Source organism: Lissotriton helveticus, chromosome 6, assembly GCF_964261635.1.
Source record: "Lissotriton helveticus chromosome 6, aLisHel1.1, whole genome shotgun sequence".
Lineage (NCBI taxonomy): Eukaryota > Metazoa > Chordata > Amphibia > Caudata > Salamandridae > Lissotriton > Lissotriton helveticus.
Window position 1 is genome coordinate 1396891122 of NC_136067.1, and position 21548 is coordinate 1396912669.

The window sequence follows — 21548 nt, forward strand, 5'->3', positions numbered from 1 at the left end:
TCGGGCTTTCAGCCCTCATCAGCCAGGATAGCTTTTTTTGTAAAATTTCTTTATTGGTTTTTGCATACCTGTATCATCAGTAATACAACATGTAAACTGCGAATGAACCATTACATTACAGCATTCGTCCTCCGGCAACCTTAATAATAAGCGTTCGTGGTCATACTTCATGCATGCATATACATATCAGTTGAGTCACATCATACTTCAAAAATACAAAGTCTTGGCAACATCATCAACATTCGTATGGGCTCGCACATATTCGGTGAGATACTTCCACTAATCACGTGGTCTCGACCGGGCGGGTAGTTCTTCGTAGGTGCGCAATGTGTCTTGGCAGTATGACATATCAGCGAGCCATTGTTTTGTAGGTGGTACATTTTTACTACCCCAATTCATGGATATCCTTCGTTTCGCTAGCAGCAATGCTATCACACAGAACCGGCGTTTCAATGCCTTTACATTCGGCAGCAATCCCAATAAACAACTCTTAATTGTACATTCTACGGGTATCCCCACCATTTCGGTTAACATCACAGTAATCTGTTCCCAATAGTCATGTATTTTCACACAGCTCCACGCCAAATGGAGAAAATCAGCACATTCATTGCCGCACCTCGCACAGTTCGCTTCCGTGCGTAACCCATATCTATAGAGCCTTGCGGGTGTATAATACATTTGATGTAAATATTGAACGTGGATCAGTCTGAGGTTACCGTTTGGTGTCAGCATGTGGGTTAATGTGCAGGCCGTGGTCCATTCCTGTTCTGTTAGAGGGTCTTCCAGGAGGATATTCCATCGTACCATGGCCTTTTGACTGCTATAACCTATCTCCTCCTGTGCTACCCTGTACAGTCTAGACACCAAATGCGTAGTATTTGTCGAAGTGATTATGAGTTGTAACACGTTTAGTTGTGTATGCTCATTAGGAAAAGTCTGGTATAATTTCCTAACAGATCCGCGCAACCTATGATAATTGAATTTTAATTATAGTGACTGATTTTGAATGTACGATAGGTCCTGTTCTGTGTTAAAGAGACCGTTGGTGTATAGGTCTCCCATAGTAACAATTCCCACCTGCCGCAGGAGCCCCATTCCTACCTCTTCATTCGCTACTGATATCTCAGGATGATGGTGTAGTGGGAGAGCTGGAGCATACAGAGGCAGTTTATTCCCCATTCGGCCTAGCTTGTGCCATGCACCTGCTGTGCTATCCACCGTGTGATGTCCCGATCATGTAGTGGAGGTCTATTATACGTGATTATTGCATCTAGGGGGATTGGATGAGCATCGCCTTCTTCCACCTCTGTGTGTGTTAAATAGGGAACAGTATGATACCAGTATGCCGCATATTGTGCCTGTGCGTACAAATAGTATAGTAAAAAATCATTCCGCCCCCCCTTAGAATATGGCAGTGTCAATGTCCTCAACGCCATTCTCGCCTGTTTGCCAGCCCATATCAACCTCAACACCGCCGCCGTTATTCTTCTAAAAACCTCTCTTGGTGGACAGATAGGGATGTTATTAAATAAGTAAAATAATTTTGGCGGCACCACCATTTTGACAATGGCGACACGATCTGCTAGTGATAGCGGCAGTTGTATCCATCTATCGACCTTGTCCTCTATGGAAGATATCACCCTCCCATAGTTGGTACGAATAACTAGTTCTGGGTGCCTGTGGTACCACACACCCAAATACCTGACCGGTTCAGTTTGCCACTCTAATGGAAAATCTATCTCATGTGGCGTAGTGGAGTCTGTTAGTAGTATAATGGAGGACTTGTCCCAATTTATCTGTAACCCAGAATATCCCCCAAATCGGATATATTCACGTATGAGGGATGCGAGATGTTGTTCAGGGTCCTTCACATAGAGCACCATGTCATCTGCATACAATGATATATGCAGCGGGCGACTTGGGAATTGCAGGGCTGAGTGGTGATGCAGTTGTCTAATCTTACAGGCCAAGGGTTCCAGGGCGAGAGCAAATAGTAAGGGAGATAAGGGGCAACCCTGCCTTGTACCGCGTTCAATAGGGAAGGTATCTGAAATATATCCGTTGATTCGGACTCTAGCCACCTTTTCAGTATACAGAAGGTTCATCCACCGTATAAACATCTGGGAGAATCCCATTCTGCAGAGAATTGCAAGTAAGTAAGACCATTCAATGGAATCGAAACATTGGCAGCATCCAACATAACCGCCACTGCCTTGGTCTCTGGTGTCATGTAGTGAGAGAGGGCAAATAGCGTCCTAGTGTTGTGCACCGTGGATCTGGAGGTTATAAATTCGTATTGATCGGGGAGGACCACATTTGTCATTAGAGGTTGTACACGCGTGGCTAGTATTTTTGCTAAGATTTTGGAGTCCACATTTATCAGTTAAAGCGGCCTATAAGAGTCGCAATTGTTCGGGTCTTTCGCTGGCTTCAATTGCGCTATTATCAGTGCTTCATGCATAGTTGGAGGTAAGGCGCCTCTATCAAAAGCCTCTCCACACATAGCTACCAGGTGGGGTGCGATCATGTCAGCATGTGCCTTGTAAAATTCGCCCGTGTAGCCATCCGGCCCGGGGGCTTTACCATTGGGCAGGGACCTGATTGTGTCTATCACTTCCTCCACTGTAATTGGCTGGGATAAGTATGCCCTCTGTTTGTCTGACAGCCATGCAATGGCTACATCCTCTAGATAGGTTAGTATATCAGCTGTGGATGTGGTGCATCGTGTTTTGTACAGCGTTTTGTATGTGTTGACAAACCCACTCAGTATCCCTTGGGCATCTGTTAACAGATTATCATCCTCTCCTTTGATCTGCTGCACTATTCGTTTTTTGTGGCCCTCACATATTTTGCCTGCCAATACCCTGCCCGGCCTTCCACCCTCTCCAAATCGTCTAGCAGCGGTGCCTTTATGCATATATTTAACCTCGTCCTTAGCGAACGATTGGTATTCTGTGAGAGTCTGTCGAATGTCACCTAGTATTGCGTGTTAGTATATGCAACATCTAATTCTTTAAGACGCTTTTCACAGCGTGCAATTTGAGTACGTATGCCCCTTAAAATCCCCGTTGTGGTGCTTATGCAAATGCCGCGTATTGTCGCTTTAAAAGCCTCCCAAAGCAGGCACGGATCCTCCGTGGAATGTTCGTTGTACGCGAAATAGTCCTTAATTGCATTTGCTATAGTGTCCGCATATACTGAGTCTATTAGTGCTGTGGCATTAAATCTCCAGCTGTATGGTGGGGGTGTGTAGTGTGGGATCTGAATGGTCAGTAGCACAGGGTTGTGATCCAACAGTGTCTTTGGGAGATGCTTCACTGTCGTTGTCCATAATAATGCCTGCTCTGAACCTACCCAGTAATCAATGCGGGACCGGCTATTGTAAGCGGCAGACGTGTGTGTGGCCTCTTTGGTAGTTTGATTTTTAACTCTCCATAGATCATACAATTGCAAGTCAGCCATCATGTCTAATACTTTTGTCCTTGCCCTTCTGGTAGGCTCAGTCGTGAGTCCCGACCTGTCTAAGGTATCGCTCATCGCCAGATTGAGGCCCCCTCCCCAGAGCAGTGTCCTATCTAAGTCATCCTGTAGGAGTCTCCAAATGGCATCATAGAATTCTGGGGAGTCTGTGTTGGGGCCATAAGTGTTGAGTAATGCTATCCTTTGCCTCCTCAGCCTCCCCTTCAATAAGATATACCGCCCCTCTTTATCGATGTCAGCGCTCTCTACCTGAAAATCTGTGCCTTTTTTCACCAAAATTGACACCCCCGAGAGTAGGAGGAATACGCAGAGTGATGTACTGTTTCCGCCCATCGTGTGCCTACCGTTTTAGCTGCATGTGGAGCCATATGAGTCTCTTGTAACATTATAATGTCCACATGCCACCTGTCTACACATGCAAATATCTGTCGTATTTTCTTGGGGTTCGTGAAACCCCGGATATTCCACGTTAGTATGTTCAGCGTTGTGTTTCTAGGAGTCTTGAGTGCCATGAGGAAGTTTCGTTTGTGACAATAATTTCTGTGCAGCAAACCAGTCAGTTACCTGTAGTTCATAATGCCAGCAGTACATGCATAACGTCATGTTATCTTTCTTTTTTCGTGGACGCCAGAATTCAGCAATGCTTCTCAAATGCAGTGATTCATGTAGCAACACATTCCCCCCCCCCCCTCTACCCCCCCTCCCACATCAGCAGCCCAATTCTGCCAACGCCATTCCCAAACTAAAACTTGCCAACAACAAAAAACCATGTCGGGGATCACCCATTAGGAGTCCTGCCGAGGGTACACATCTCCATCCAAGTAAATGGATGTGGACGGATCATATCTCAGTGACAGCCAGTAATGGTGAATTTTACACAAGACAAGTGCCCACCATCGTGCAGGCATATACCCCACCGGCCCAGTCATGTCAAGCTATTTACGCAGTGTTGTTAGAGTAAATGCTTGTCCCAATTGCGCTCCTCCCTCAAACTAGCATAGAGTTCAGAGTTCGCCACCACTGTTCCCTATATAGTCTGGTGGTTGGCATGTAGCTCTACTTCCATGTTAGGTGGACCAGCATAAGAGCAGTGGGGGAGTGTTTCACAGCAGTGGACAGGGTGTTTTAGAAGTGTTTCTCCCACAGAGTTCAGAGATCACCGTGTAAATTGTCTCACAACACCCCCATTCTGTAGGTGAGTGGCACAGAGCACCTCCGCATTCCCACGGTCGCCCTGCCGTTAAGTCCCATAATGCAGCTGATCAGTACTATGTATAGAAGATCTTGAGGTATGTCCAAATGTAACGTAAAGTCACGGAGAGTTTGCATTAAGCAGTCTATCCAACGTAAAATGCGTGGTATACCCCTCATTAACAATAGTTCGCTATCCACTTCCACCACTGATCTCTCACACATTACCTTATATCTGCATGTCCTGAGGTGGCTCTTCAGTGTGATACCTACTAGGGATGAGCTTGTTAAGGAACAGAGGACCCTTTAGGTAGTTATTCACAGCCTTGCGCGCAGTCTGACTTCTTCCCTTCTTTCCTCTGCTCATGAATTTTCTTAATGAAGTAATGGGCCGCTTTTGGTGTGGAGAGTATCGTTGCTTTGCCATTCCAGGTGACTTTTAAGCGAGCAGGGTATAACATCGCATATTCAATCTTCAGATTTCGCAGCTTGGTTTTTGCATTTGTAAATTCCTTCCTAGCCTGCTGCACCGCTAGTGTATGATCCAGGTAAAATTCTAAGCGATTGCCTTGATGTTCAATGATTTTTCTTTCCCTTGCCATCCTCAGTATGTCATCTCGATCCCGGTAGTTTAATACTTTTGCGACAATAGGTCGCGGAGTTGTCCCGGGCGGCCGCCGAGGCGCCAGAGATCGATGGGCCCGCTCTACTATGAAGATGGAGGACAGGTGGTCTGCGCCAAAAATGTCATTGCAAAGATCTTCTACATACTTCTCCATGCGACCTGTGTTGGCAGATTCTGGCACTCCCGCTATTCTGATGTTGTTTCTTCTCGAGCGCGCTTCTAAATCTTCGCCCTTGGTTTTGAGCACCTCCAGTACCTTGTCCATCTCGCCGCATTTGGTGGTAGTTGTATGTGCCTCATCCTCCACAGTCGACAGTCTCATTTCCGCTTCATCTAGCCTCTCGCCGTGTTTGTCCATTTTCGCCGCCATGTTGTCCACTCAACAAGTTAAGTGGTCCAACTTGCCATTTATGTCTTGGAGGCTAGATTGAATAGCTTTCAGTATGACTTCCATATTGTTTTCCGTGGCGCCATCCATGCTTGTCTCGTCATCAGGTACGGTCGTAGGGCCTCGCACAGATCTCCGTGGTTCAAACGTTAGTTTAGGCTGCTGCCTTTCAGGCTTTCCCATCGTTCCGCGGTTGGTTGATAGTCCGGTTAACGATATAGCTTAGCTGCTTGAGGACTTGAGTGGTGGCTAGTCCCGTTTTCCCGCGTTTTTGCTTTCCGCTCTGCACCTTCGGCTGATAAGTTATCACCACAGTCAGTCCGATAGCCCTCTTATCGTGGGCAATGTGTTAGTATCTACACCAGCAGATGCTCCAGGGCGCAGCGGTAGGTGTTGGTGTGCCGCTTCCACAAGGGCCACTAGTGCGGTAAGTCGATGATAGCGCCGCCGCGCTCTACAGCAGTCGCGGCATTTCCTGTGTAGGCATTGCGCAGATACACTCCCAGCCTTCGCTCAATGTGGTGTCTCCAATGCGCCTCAGCCCGTATCTCCCACGAGGGTACTATGTTCTCAGCCAGCCACGAGTAGCGGTCGCACGAGCTTTCCCGCTCTTAGCCACAGGTCGCAGATCACTGCCAAGTATCGGTCCCCAACACTGTTATTCTGCGCCAACCCCGGTGCAAGAGACCGTGTGCGATGAATTAGCACGGAACGACAACATCAGCAGGCGTACCGCATCATGATCCCAGGCTGCGCCATTTTATAAGCCTTCACAGCGCCTGATAAATTGTCAGTGCCATCGTGACTCTCCGTACAGCAGACATCCGATGTTCAATCCCACATTCCTTCCACCGCTTAGTTATCCACACATCCCATTCAGGCACAGCTATCGCGGTCAGGATCCAGTCACGAAGCTTCCGCGCATTACCTCCGCAGCCCTCGTTCATTTTCTTCTTCGTACCTGGGGGCCGCCATCTTGGATCAGGATATTGCCGTATTCGCGCCAGAGGAACATATTTCTCAGCGATTATTTAAAAGTACCTTTTTGTCAGAAATGCGGCCATTTGCTTGTCCTGTCTTTGCAGCGCTGTAGCGTTACCTCTCAATTTTACCCTTCAACAGCGTGTGTGGTGCTTAGATCTCCCAACGGTGCATCCCGGCGTTCGCCATCTTACCGGCCGTTGGTCCGAACGCCCTCGCAGCCTTTACCAGTTTTCTTCCCCATGAGCTGCGAGTTCAGCACCTCGATCGTGTCCCTAGGTGTGCTGGACTTTCCGCTCACCGCTGCATTAGTACTGCCTTAAACGCGGCATTTTGTGACGATCATTATTCCGTCCGGCGGAGCTGCCTTATTAGCCAGCCATCCCGCAGTGCGCCCTCTAGCGCTCCCTCATCAGCCAGGATAGCTTGATTCCAGTGGCATGGAGAGCACAAGGATCACGTCTGAGCATACCCGTCCCACTCAGGGTGACAAATGCAAAAACAACAGTTGATGTACTGGGGTGAATGTATGACATTGTTCTGCACTCTGTCCATCAACTGTTGTTTTTGCATTTATCACCCTGAGTCGGACGGGAATGCTCAGACGTGAGTCCTGTGTTCTCCACACCACTGGAGTCAAGCTATCCTGGCTGATGACGGCTGATAGCCAGAAACCGGTCCTAGGATGCTTGATTCCGGTCCAGGGAAGACATGGCTTGGTAGTTCGGGCTGGACTGTTCCCATGAGGCACAGGGTCAAGGCTGATTTGCATATGGCCATGTCTGAACTGGGGTGGTGTGGAGTGCAAAAAACAATGGATTTAGGCCCAGACCTCTGTATTGGGGTGAATGTATGACATTGTTCTGCATTCTGCCCATCAACTGTTTTTGCATTTGCCACCGGTGCCAAGGCCTTGGTGAACACTCGGGGTGCAGAGCGAAGGCCAAAGGGAAGGACCTTGAATTGGAAATCTGTCAGCCACTCTGAAATGCAGGAATCTTGTGTATCTGGGAAGGATAGGGACATGAAAATAGGCATCTTGAACGTCCAGTGTTGTTGTGTAGTCCTCCTGAGACAGTAATTGAAGCACTTCTTGGAGAGACAACATCCGGAAGGTTTGTTTCTTGAGGAATTTGTTGAGGGAACGAAGGTCCAGAATGGGGCGCCACTCCCCCGATGCTTTTTTTTCTTCTTGATGAGGAAGAATCTTGAATAGAAGCCTGCACAACTTTGTAGATTTGGTACCACTTCGATCGCTCCTTTCTTTAACATGATATTGATTTGGCATAAAAGTTCCTTCAGATGGGCAGGAGGACCACCTCTGGGAGGAGAATTTGGAGGGAATTTCACAAATTCCAGAGTGTGTCCTCTTGACACTGTCTAAAACCCATCTATCTATAGTTAACGCGGACCAATTGGAGAAGAAATGGGAGATCCTTTTTCAAACCTTGGTCGGATAGGTGGGTAGAGTGGTTGGCAGGTGGCAGTTGTCACTGCTTTTTTTGAGGAATCTCTGCCTATGTAGGATGATTTCCCTCTGTACTGCTTGTAAGAGGCTGCCTGCGGTTGTTGAAACAACTGCTGTTGCTGGGAGGAGAAGTAACTCTGGTGACCTTGATAGGGTTGGTACTGCCGGTATTGGTTGAAACCTCCCCGAAAGGAAGAGGAGGAACCGCGACCCTTCGCACCATGAAAGGACTGCTTTTTAAATTGAAGAGTGCCAAGAGCATGTGTGTTGCCTGTATCCTTCTTTATCGCCTGGAGGGCGTCATCAATGTGCTTGCCAAAAAGTGATTCGCTCAAGGCATGTCAATGATCTTTGTTGGTACTTCCTGCCAAAAAGAAGTAGCCTTTAACCAGCCCTGACGTCGTAGGACTGCTGCCCCCACTAGTTGTTGAAAACCCGTGGAAGAGACGTCCACTGCACAATCGATGATCTCGGCAGAGATCCGTTCTCCCTCCTGAAGGATCTTTAAAGCTTCCACTTTATAGGCCTGGGGCAACATATCAATAAAGGGGGAAATGTCCGACCACATTTGCCTGTTGTAGCAGTTTAGGATAGCTAGAGAATTAGCCGCCCGGACCGTAGTTGCCACCATGGTGAAAAACGCCTTCCCAATGGAATCAAGACGTCTTCCATCTCGATCAGGAGGAGCCGACAACGGAGACCAGGGTTTCCTGGCACGACGTTGTGCCGCCTGAGAGATAATGGAGTCCAGCTTTGGTTGACTAATAAGACAGGCTGGTGAACTATCTGGGGCCTTGTACTTCTTATACAGGCGTGGAGGTTAGGGGTCTTCATGACCTTCAAACCCTGCTGCCAGATGAAGTCGATGATCGGTATAGCCTGGACTGGTTTCTGTGGCTGGTCTTTGCAATCTTACAAGAAACAGTCTTCGTCCTTGACCATACGAAGTTGGAACCTCTTGGCCGCTCTGTCCATGAGAACATGAATTCTCCTTTATCAGCTGGTGGAGAGTCGACAGGAGTTGGAGTGGTAGGCGATGGAGTCTGGATCTGACATTTGTCCCACTTGGAAAGGAGGGATCTATCATCCAACTCCCCTTCTTCTCTGTCTTCGTCAGTGGTATGTGTCTCCTCCGGGTTGTGAGACATTGATACCACTGGAGAAACTGGAGGGGGCGGCCTGATGATCGATGAAAGCAGAGGAATAGGCGTCTGAGGAACAGATGAGGCCGACTCCGAGGGGGGAAATCTGCGGTATTAGTCGTCAAGCATATGTTGCAAATTGGAAATGAGAAACATGGGCATCCGTGCAGTTAGATTCTCAAGTGGTGGTTGAGCATTAGGTTGTGGGTAATAATCATACCCATGGTCATCATCCAATATCCTGGCAGTTGAGAAGCTCAGAAGGGCTACGAGCAGCACGGAACCGGTCAACCTCTTCCTCTTAATCAGCACCATAATCAAACCGCACCGCAGGGAGATTAGGAGATGTTTCAACTGGCAATAGAATATCCAGAGAAGACTGTCTACGTTGAAGTAGGGAAGCCTCCGTCACTCCTGAGGGCCACAAAAGTGTTGCTGAAGACTTCAAAGGGACACGAGACATCAAAGCTGGAGGCGGAACCAAAGATTTCGCTGACGACTCTGCAGTCGTCGACGAAGAGCGGCATTGAAGGTCCGTATGCGACGCCTTCTGTGCCGTTGTCGATGAAGCAGTCTGATCCTTGGAAGTCGTCGACCGTCTCTTCGACGAAGAGTCGTCCATCGACGAAAGACCAGAGAATGTGCACTTCTTCTTTTTCATCAACGATAATGTGAGGGAGGCAGTAGACTAGTGAGGCTTCACCGACACAAGCGTCGAAGGAGAGGACGATGACGACATAATCATTTTAGGTCGAGGAGAAGAGAAGGTAGACGTTGTGGTGGTAGTAGTGGCGATAGAAAATTCGTCGACGAAGGGATCGACGATGTGCTCGTCGACTAGATACCAATATTTTGACGTAAAAGTAGCTCAGGAAGAGACTTAGACGCTAGAGACTTAGAGGCAGGTCTCTGAGGGGTAGAGGGCATAGACTGACCCTTAGGAGGAGCAGGAACCCCTTTTGAAGAGGAAGGCTGGTCTTGTAGTTTTGATGTGTGATGCTTTTCAGCACTTTAGCCTTAGGAGATGCCATCTCCGTCTCACTAGCCCTCTTCATAGAGGCGACAGTCCTGAAAGAGGAATCACTCTCAACATCTGATAAGGGATTATCCTTTGTCTTGAGCTTCTGCAGCCACATAAGACGTCCCTCTCTGTCTCTTGAAGTCTTTTGAGGAAAAGTCCTGCAGATCTTAAAATCTCTCACCTGATGGTCAGGGTGGAGGTAGTAGATACACTTTTTGTGTGGGTCCTCAGAATGAAGCAGGACATTGTAGAGAAGCTATCCTGAAGAAAAAGTTGAAGTACTGAGCAGAGCTCAAGGAGACTCCCTTCACACGGTGTGCGGTAGAAACCTGTTTCCCCCATCTAGACGATGAGCACATCAAAAGTCCAAACAAACAGCAATGTCTACAGGACCCACAACAGGTTATCCACCATCTATACAGACTAGGGTTCACACTCCCCATAACCAAATCTCACTTTCAACCGTTGCAAATAGAACCATTCTTAGGATGATGGCATAATGCCAAACCACAGACAGACAGACAGACCCCAAGGTTGTCCAAGTGCGCACAGACATGACTGCAATGCATTATGTTAAAAAAACAGGGGGTGCACACATCACACCGCTCCCTCCTAGCCGAGTGCATCTGGCATTGGTCATACATCACAAAATCCACCTCCTAGCAGAATACCTACCAGGGGTGGACAGCGACTTTGCAGATATTCTTAGCAGAACACATCAGCAGGGACACAAGTGAGAAATCAACAAAACCGTCCTACACTCAAACTTCCAACGGTGGGGAACCCTAGAGATAGACCTGTTTGCCACAAAACGCAACGCAAAATGCCAAAACCTTGCCTCCATATTTCCCCACAACTAATCCAAAGGAAAATGCCCTATGGATCATTTGGTCAGGGTCATTTGCCTACGCATTTCCCCCTCTACCTCTAATTACACATATGGTGCAAAAACTAACTCTAGCATCCCTCACACACATCCTAATATTCCCTAACATGGGCGTGACAGGCGTGGTACACAATCTTACTACAACTATCAGTAGTGCCACACAAGAAATTGCCTCTCTTGCCACATCTACTAACTGAGAATCAGGGCAAAGTAATGCTCCCAAATCCCTTGCGTCTCAATCTAGCGATTTGGCTCCTGAAATTGTAGAGTTGGGACACCTTTAATCTGCCACAGGAATGTATGGATGGTCTCAAACAAACAAGTAGATCAACAACACGATCTGCTATGCAGCAAAATTGAAAAGATTTGTACATTACTGTTTAGACAAACAAATACAACCACCATCACCAACAGTACAAGACCTTAATGGTTATCTTTTTAATTTACAGCAAGCAGGGCTTGCTTATACTTAATTCAGGTTACATTTAGCAGCTCTAGCTGCTTACATGCAAAACAGACAATGTACGTCACTTTTTAAAACTCCAGTTATTAAGGCATTTATGGAAGGATTAAAAAGAGTCATCCCACCTTCCACCCAACCGGAATCTCAATATTGTGCTAACAAGACTATTGGGTCCACCTTTTGAGCCGCTTCATTCATATGACCTACAGTTCCTCTCATGGAAAGTGGCAATTTTTGCGTCTATTACTTCTCTTAGAAGTTGCAAGCACTTACATTAGATGAGCCTTTCTTTCAAATATTTCCAACTAAATTAGTAATTTGTACTAACCTTAAGTTTTTCCCAAACGTAGTATCACCTTTTCATACAAACCAAACCATTAAGTTACTGGTTTTCTTCCATAAACCGGATTCAATAGCTGAAAGAGCTCTACACACATGATATGTTAAAAGAGCATTAATCCACTACATAGAAAGAACTAAACCTTTTTGCAAGACATAACTCTTTGTTGCTCTCGCAAAACCTCAGCAAGGATCTCTCGTATCAAAAGTAGGAATAGCTAGATGGATAGTACAGAATATTCAAACTTGCTACCTCAAATCAAAGAGAGTACTAACTGTAACTACTAGAGTTCACTCCTCACGCAAAAATGGAGCCTAGGTGGCCTTTTTAGGGAACATTCCAACTGAGGTTATTTGTAAGGCGGCTACATTGAATAACCCACATACATTCACCAAACACCATTGTGTTGATGTCTTGGCTAATCAACAAGCTGAAGTGGATCAAGCAGTATTACTAAACATTTTCAAACATCTACCTCAACCAGTAGCTAACCACTGCTTATTAGGAGCACTGCTTTACATTCAATGTTAAGCATATGTATCTACGGTCAACAAATGGTAGGAATGGAATGCATTATTTACCCTGTAAGCATCTGTTTCATAGTGCCGTAGATTATTATGCACCCACCCTCCTCCCCAAGAGCTTTTGGTTGAAGTATATACCTATTCAGTAATTTTTTCTACATTGTTATAACATTCACTTACATGCTCATCTATACTACTCTTATTCTAACCCTCACCTGATGAGCTAAAAAAGCAATCTAACAAAGCAGCCAATGATCATGTGCAATACAGACTATAGATAGTCACTTTATCTTGTGACTCAGAGAACTTATTCTTTGAAAATAAACAACTTGTAAATGTCTGAGCTGGGCACTAGATGGCTGGAGTATGCTAAGCATATGAATCTATGGCGCTACACGCTATGATTAGATGCTTACAGGGTAAGTAACATATTCCTTATTGTTGGTCTCCGTATCCAGGAGCATACCTATGATAACTTAGATGTGATAGACATCTAGCCGCATATTCCTTACCTTTTGAATATTCCTGGCTCGGGATCCGGAAGATTTTTCTTCGAGCAGTACCCCTGCATGTCGGTCGTCTCCACGTGGCATCTGCTTCCGCTCCGGAAGTGATGTCCGTGACACCTGTATACCTCAGCGTGCTGCCATCGGTTCTTTTCTTTCCGTGCCATTTGAGCGCTAATCCATGAACAGAGCTACCCTCTGTCATTTTTTGACAGTATTTTTCGACTTTTTGTCGACCTCTTTGTTCTGGTGTGTAGGAAATCATGTCCTCTATTAAGAATTCAGAGTTCAAACCCTGCGGTGTCAGTCACAGCGCCATGTCTGTGATGGACCAGCATTTGGTTTGCTAATCGTGTCTGGAGCGCGACCATGACTCAGTTGCGCTTCGACTTCCAGGCCATCGCTCCGAAGGCTTTGAGGGAGCAGTCCCTAAAGATGCTTGCAGTCCGTCAAGCGACGCCAGGCCATGCTTAGTCTTCTCCCCGTCGATTGGCTGAAGTGACTTGGGATTCTTGGCATTCAGGACCTCGTTCTCCGGAACCTGTGCCGGGTTTGTGCCTCCCTGCTTTTATGAGAGCCGGAGCGACCCCCGCTCAACATAGCAAATTTTATGGGGCCACGCGCCAGCAGCTCTATCGCCACTTTGGAACCCTTGCTCCCATTCAGCAAAGCAAACCACTTTTGCACGTCCTCTGGGAACCTGGTCCAAGTCCAGCACAGGGGATTCCCAGAAAAGGAAGATTGCTCGCCGCCACCGCCCTAGCACGGGCGACCCAAACTTGCTCACTACCCACCCCCAAGAGCTTGGTGGTCCAAGCCTCTATTTTTCATGGCACGTTCACTGCCGCTTCCCCGGACAGTTGGGGCAAGAAAATGTTTTGTTTCACCAGCTTTGCTTTGCGGTTGGTGAATACTGCATGTTTATTGGGCTGTAATTCCTACTCTGTGGGAAACGGATGCGCTAGTACTAATACAGGTCCCGGAGGAGAGCCAGCCTATTCTCTCCCAAGCAGTATCAGACGCGGGAGATGACACAACCGTCTCGCTGACTGTTAAATGACATGCCTGGTGGAGAACATCTGACTTTTTAGGGGATGTCCAGTCCTTGCTCATGGACATGCCCTTTGATGCCACCCATCTTCAGAGACAAGGCAGACATGGCGCTGGAGCGCTTTAAGAATTCAGGGGTTACAGCCAAATCCTTGGGCCTCTCAGCAGTCCCCGGTCTGCCTTTTGCTCCTTTCATGGCTACTGAAGGGGCTTTCAACTGCATCCCAGCCACTGAGCTGCTCAAGTTCCACAATCCATGCATGGACGAGGCGCGGATCATTCTGACCACGAGGGTTGGGCAGCCAGAGGTGTAGTGAAACCACCCCATCGGCAGCTTCAGCCTCCAAGCCCTCCTGGTCTCGCCCTTCCATACTATGAGCATCCAGTTGATGGTAGAATCAGCCACCGCCTCCACACACTGGTAAAACATTACATCGGAGAGGTGGGTCTTCCAATTCATCCGATGGAGCTACTCTCTTCCCTTCGAGACCATGCCTCCCTCCATGCCTCAGTCGTACGACAGGCTTACGGAGGATCATTTAATTTAGCTTCAGGAGGTGGTCATGACTCTTGGCCAAGGGAGCTATGGAGAGGGTTGAAGTGGCAGAAGTAGGTCATTGTTGCGCTATTCCAGCTACTTTCTGACCCCGAAAAAGGACAAGGGCCTCTGTTCTATCCACGACCTTCGAGCCCTAAACTATTTCCTCAAAAAGGAGAATTTCAAGATGTCACATTAGCTCGGGTCCTATCTGCCCTGGACCCGGGAGGCTGACTGATAGCGTTGGACTTTTAGGATGCTTATTTTCATATCCTTGTCATGCCTGCCCATTGATGTTACTTGCGGTTTACAGTAGGCCACAAGCACTTTCAGTACAATGTGCTCCCCTTTGGCCTTACCAGCGCACCTATGGTGTTCACCAAGGTCATGGTGGTGGTTGCAGATAATCGGCGCAGGTCAGTGGTGCCAGTCTTCCTCTCTCGACGACTTACTGCTGAACGTGAGCTCACCCCAGGCTGTCATCTCCCACCTTCAGACTACAGCAAATCTACTCATTACCTGGGGTTCACTGTCAACATGCCAAAGTCACCCCTGACTCCCTCTCAGAGGCTTCCTTTCATCGGAGCAACTCTGGACACAGTGCAGTTTTGGGCCTATTCTCCAGGATATTCAGGCTATGACACCAATGTTTTCAGTCTCTATCCTGGATTTTGGTGAGTGAGTCTGAGTCTGTTGGGCCTCATGGCCTCCTGCATCCTGCTAGTGACACATGCCCGATGGCATATGCAAACTCTGCAGTGGGACTGGGTTTTCTAATGAGCAGAGCATCAGGGGAATCGCTTAGACATGGTCCAGACCTCTGAGGGAATTGCACGAGATCTGCAGTGGTGGCTAACTAACCACAATTGGGATGGAGGCCGGTCCCTCTCCCTTCCCCACCCAAATCTCACAGTAGTGACTGATGCTAAACTCCTAGGATGGTCGGCCATCTGGGATAGGTGAAGTTTAGAGGACTCTGATCTCGGCCAGAATCCGGAGTCCACATCAACATGCTGGAGTTCTTGAGCGATCCATTTGGCATTGAAAGCCTTTCTACCCTTAATCAAAGGAAGGCTAGTACAGGTGTTCATGACTACACCACCACCATGTGGTACTGCAACAAACAGGGCAGGTTGGAGTCATGGACCCTTTGTCAAGAGGCCCTGCTTTTCTGGACATGGCTGGTTCTCTCAGCGCCAGGACGGATCAACTCAGCCGTCGAAGCCTATCATGAATGGCATCTCCATACGGAGGTGGCACATGGTCTTTCAGCAGTGGTGAGAGCCTTGATTAGATCGGTTTGCCTCTGCCGAGAACGCGCTGTCTGCAGTTTTGTGCGCTGGAGTTTCCAAGGTGGCTCTCACTCGCTGACTTTTTGTCTCGAGTAGAGCTAGTGCCTCCTGTACACTTTTCTGCATATACAACTCCTGCCCAGAGTTCTCAAGAAGATCAGAAACAACCAGGCCCAAGTCATCTCCGGATTGGGAACGGAGATCTGGTATCTCAAGCTTCTGCAAATGAGCATCGATTGATTAGGCTTCACCTTGAGGAGGACCTTCTGTCGCAGCAGCAGGGGAGGGTCCTCCACCGAATCTGTCAACTCTACACCTTCTTGCGTGTAGATTGAGCTGGGACAGTTGATAGCTTTCAACCTTCCTGCCAAAGTCTGTAATGGTTATTCTGCCTGCCAGGAGTCCCTCCACCAAATCTGTAAACGCCTGCAGATGAAAGACATTTGTAATATGTTGCTCAGAAAAGTAGATTGACCCTCTTTTTGCTTAACTTTCTGATGTCTTGCTTTTTATTTTGATCCTTGCCCAGCTGGGCTTTGCTCTGGGCACCCTGAAAGGGTATTTTTTGGCTTTGTCTTCCTTCCTGAGGTTGCCAGACCAGCTCTCCTTATTAAATCACACATCTTATGGAGATTCCTGAAAGACCTTGTACATATGTTCCCAACTGCCCAATTCATTATACCTCAGTGTGACCTTAATTTGGTTCTCACTTTCCTGATGTGCTCTCCTTTCTAGCCCCTGCAGAACTGCCCCCTCCAGCTGCTCACAAAAAAAACTGCCGCCTTAGTGGCAATAGCATCTGCCAGGAGGGTGAGCGAGCTGCAAGCTTTAACGTCCAAGCCTCTTCTTTAGACGATCTTCCTGAACAAGTTGGTGCTTTGCACTAGAACCTCTTAACTCCTACAAGTGGTAACACCATTCCAAGTGGGACAATCTGTCACTTCGCCCACATTGTGCGCTCCTCCACATCCCTCAAAAGATCAGCAACTCCACCGTCTGGACTCAAAAAGAGCGTTGTCGTTCTTTCCTGACAGCACAAAAGTGTTCCTGGTGGACGACTAACTATCCATGGTGTATGTTGTAGGAACGAAGGGTCGGGTAGTGCAGAAGAGGGCCATCTCATGATGGGTTGTCCCCCTGCATCAAGATTTGCTTCGCTCTGGCACAGAAGCAGCCACCTGAAGGCTTTAGGGCTCATGCCACCGTAGATGTGGCTGTTACCACTTTGCTGCAATGTAGAGTCCCAGTCCTGGTCATCTCTCAGGCAGCGACATGGGCATCCCTGTACACGTTTACCAAGTATTACTGCCTAGACAGTCCAATCTGCAGGGATGCCCATTTTGGCCTCTCAGTCCTGCAGGATTTTCTAGTTGAGACATATCCGCAGTCCCTCTTTCTGGGATTGTATTGCTTGGGTATGTATTCAAATGTAAGGAACCTGCAGTTAGATGTCTCTATCAGATACCTTACAGACCCACTTATATTCCCCGCACAGCTGACCGGTTTCTAGGGTCAAGCTCCATCCCTTTCAGGGCGCTAGTTTTCAGACACACCAATGTAAATACACTTCATGGCTCTGCGCTTCTGGCATGGAAAGTCGTTAAAAAGTAACTGACAGTGCGCTGAGGTGGCGTTTAAATAGGTGACGCGGACGATGCCATGCAGAGCCAACAGGCGCCATCTACTGGCACGCAGGGGTGTTGCGCGAAGAAAAATATCCAGTCTGGTGCCTGGGAAATTCAAAGGCAAGGAATCTGCAGCTTGATCATGTCTCTACCAAATAAGGAATTACCAAAGGGAAGTAACATCTTGATCTAATTCTGCGCCTGGGGAATATTCTAACGGTGAGCAATCTGCCCCAGAAAGAGGTTTACCGAAGGTAAGCAACTTGTTCGTTTTTCCATTTGAACTACATCTTTAAACCCTTACATGGCCAAAACCACTCCTCCCCAGTGTCATTTGTAGAACCATCCTCTCTCTGATTGTCTCAAGACACATAAGTGTAACAAACTGCTGCTTGAGGGAGTCCCTTTGCAGTTCTGAAAAGGTTGTGTTTCAACGATGGCGATATCTGAGGGACTGGTAATGCCAATTTAATCAAAGCGAGATTAAGTGGGCATGGTGAGGACCCTTGTGCTTTTCAATAAAATAAAATTTCTTCTATTTGAACAATAAGTCTAAGGCTGTTTATTATGTTTATTTGAATTGATATCTGTTTCTATTAAAGCAAAGATATTTTGAGAATGGATTCTAAACCTTAAAAATCACCCTCTCCCACTAAAATGTGTATAGGCAATTGTTTGAGATTATTTTACTGCTTACATCTTCAGTAGAAAGAATCCAGGAGTGGTTTTACACAATGGATGCATATTTATGCGTATTTTTGTGCTTATGTTTGTTCTCTTTTCATTGTCTCTTCCCCCACATCTCACATCCAGTGTAAGCCAGAGTACAAGGTGCCAGGGCTGTATGTTATAGACTCCATAGTACGACAGTCTCGGCATCAGTTTGGACAGGACAAGGATCTCTTCGCTCCCCGGTTCTGTATTAACATCATCAACACCTTCCAGAACTTATACCGCTGTGCTGCTGATGACAAGGTAGAATATTTTTTGGCGTACTTGTAAAAGTTGTTTTTCATTTGTGCATTCAGTCGTTAAATATTGAAATCTGCCAGTATTACACTTGTCATTTCAACTGAGCTTTAGGTTACAACTTGTTTAGCAGAGGTCTTTTGTATGAAATGCTGTATTCTGACCAGAATTTCTAAGTTGTAATAATTATGTGAAATACATTTGTGTTATCATGCATTGCCCATGCCAGGACATCAATGGATTTTTGTTTGTGGTTAACATATGCATGGCATGTTGTCTGTTGGGGGAAGTAACAGTAGGAAGTCCTTAATATTTCTACATTTGCCAGAGAATGAATGGTGGTGTAAATTGATCAAAGGATCTGTTTTTATTTTTACATGTAATTAGAATTCTAAAAAATTGTTACATACACACCTGCACATTCCTCTTTTATACAGCCTATTGCATAAATCCGCCCCTTCCATAGAAATAAACTTTCTATTTAAATCTCTTGTTAAAATTTTTAAAGAAGAATGTGTTTGTTGTGTTTGGTTTTTTTCAGCTACTCTGAGGGTATGGAAAGCATATCTTAGTATGGAGACATAGCTAAATGTTCAGTTTTTAAATGATTTGGGTCAAATTAGTTTGTACACTGAGCATGTTGGACAGTCAATGTGCTTAGGTATAACTTTTCTAAAACCTAACTTCATACATATTAAAATGTTCTTGTTATTTTATTAGACTATTATATCACAACAATTTTGCTAGTTACGGAGAAGCCTGTTCTTCTTTTGCGGTCTTGCTAATATTGATAAATAAAGCCCAGAATATCAAAAAGCAGTGTAATAAATGTGATACTACTCTTTGTACTAAAACATATGCCGTTATGCAAAATTGCTCCAAGCCTTTTCCGACGTGGTGGTTTGTAATAATGTTCACACTTTCCTATTCAAAACAAAACTAGAATGATGTGTTGTCTTTTTCTGGAATAAGAGATTCTCTAGTTTGGGATTTTTCATAGATCGCATAGTTGAACCATTCCCTGTTGTCCAACTGGTGAGTCCCACATTAGAGCAGTTGTCATAGAGGGTGGTTGGCCCTTAAAATCACTATCATTTGTGAACTTCAGATATGGCGTTTGTTGTCGGTCTCCAGTTGCGTCACCTTCTTTATCAGTAACGTAGTGTCTTTAGTAAGTGAAGTCGTCACCTGTTCCACCTCGGATACTCTTGCGGACATTTTTTGAAAGTCCGCTTGCAGGAATGTGACATCTGTGGAGATCATACCGACCGTAGTCTGGACTTGGTGTAGGGCTGCCATTCTCTTCTAGGGGATACCCATCAATAGTCATTAGCACTGAATAGTCCCGCCCACGTGCGGGACCCCGGAGCAATAGCCAATATTATGCATATATCTACATATATATATAAAAACATATAAATACACATAAAATACCCATATATATATATAGATAATATGCATATACATATGCAGTCTGAAATACACCATACTAGGCTCATAAACTGCCATTATTGCATGTTAAACTTTTACATTTGCTAAATAAAGACATATACATTACATTATATGATAATGTAAAGAAGAAGCACTTCCCTTGGTTTCTTTGAAACACACAACCTTTATTTTCAAAGGTAAAAACAGGCAGGATCATAGAGGCAGATTTAGCCTAGATAGGCTGCATAGTAACAACTGAAAAACTTGGCGCCATGCCTTTAAGACCTCCATGAGCCTCCAGGCTCCCATCATGCACCACAGGTGACAGTTAGGTTAGTTCTTTTTTCCGGCTCCTTCTTTCTTCTGGTATTTCTCTAATTTTTGTCGTCTTTACTCGACGTCTTTAGTCATTGTTTGACTAACCCAACAATTTTTTCCTTTTTTTTTTTTTTTTGAAAACATTTTATTGATTTTATAACACAAACACAAACAACTTGCAAGGAGAGAAGAAAAAGAGACATCAGTATATACAACGTTGCAGTACATGGTGTTGGAGCGGGAAGGGCAGTACCATGAGCATTTGTTCCATCGAGAAAGAATCTCACAGGGGGGGGGGGCAGAAGAGACAAATTTCAACCAGTATACAATAGTATGTGAAGGAACCCTCGGGTTACGGGGACGTGGGTGCAACATCTGGGTCAGGAAGAGGAGGGGCACATATATCACCACGGTAAGTGTTCCATTGAGTCCATATCTTCCCCCATTTTCGGGGGGTACCTCGAGAAATATAAACAGTTTTTTCTCTGAACATGCACCAGTCCATGTTTTGTTTCCATTTCCGAATCCCGGGCGGGCCCTGAGCGCCCCACAGTTGCGTAATGTCTCTTTTGGCAACCATATTGCCCAAGGTCACCCACCGAAGCTGCGACACGGAGTAATCATTCGGTTCCCACACGTTCAGCAGGCATCTCCTAGCTTCCGGCATCGATCGCACCCCAGTAACCTCACTCATCACCTCGTGCACACGGGACCATAATCGCACTATCTCAGGGCACTCCCAGATGATATGTAAAAAGGTGCCCAGGAGACCGCATCCACGCCGACACAAACCATTCACAGAGAAGCCCATGTGTACCAAACGGGGACCAGTGACATACACTCTATGCAGGATTTTAAGTTGCACAAATCTAAGGCGCGCCTGGATGGCCACCTCTTTAGGGGAGGAGATCGCCGCCCGCCAGTCCTCATCGTCCAGCTCCAGCCCATCACCAGTCCAGACCTCTCTAAGGCGAACCAGGAGATCAGACCTGGAGTTGATTAACTTTTTATAAATAAGCGAAATCGTACTATCAGGAACATGTCCGTCCAGTACCCTGTCTTCAAGCGGGGACGACTCCGGTATCTCCACACCCGAAGGGAAGACCGAGAGCGCAGCATGGCGGACCTGCGCATAGCGAAAAAATTCACGATCGCTCAAAGCGTACTCGGTTTTCAATTCCTCAAACGTCTTCATTCTCCCCTTAGTCCAAACATCATCAATCCTGCTGATACCAATCAAGTCCCACCTATCAAACCCCCGGAACTGCCAAAGTGAGCCAAGTCTATCAGACGCGTACAGGGGGGTGGCA

At 46.5% G+C, this 21548-nt stretch overlaps 1 protein-coding gene across 3 annotated transcripts in view; it reads left to right on the forward strand.

Annotated features, from left to right (window-relative positions):
* SCAF8 (SR-related CTD associated factor 8) overlaps positions 1–21548 on the forward strand; it is a 1826711-nt gene that overhangs the window by 166037 nt on the left and 1639126 nt on the right. For all 3 annotated transcript variants that reach the window (XR_013596231.1, XR_013596230.1, XM_078649179.1), the window contains exon 4: positions 18334–18495. Coding sequence is in view for 1 of the 3 variants with exons in the window: in XM_078649179.1 (XP_078505305.1) it covers positions 18334–18495 (162 nt within the window). In the remaining 2 variants the exon portion in view is untranslated. The remainder of the gene's footprint in view (positions 1–18333; positions 18496–21548) is intronic.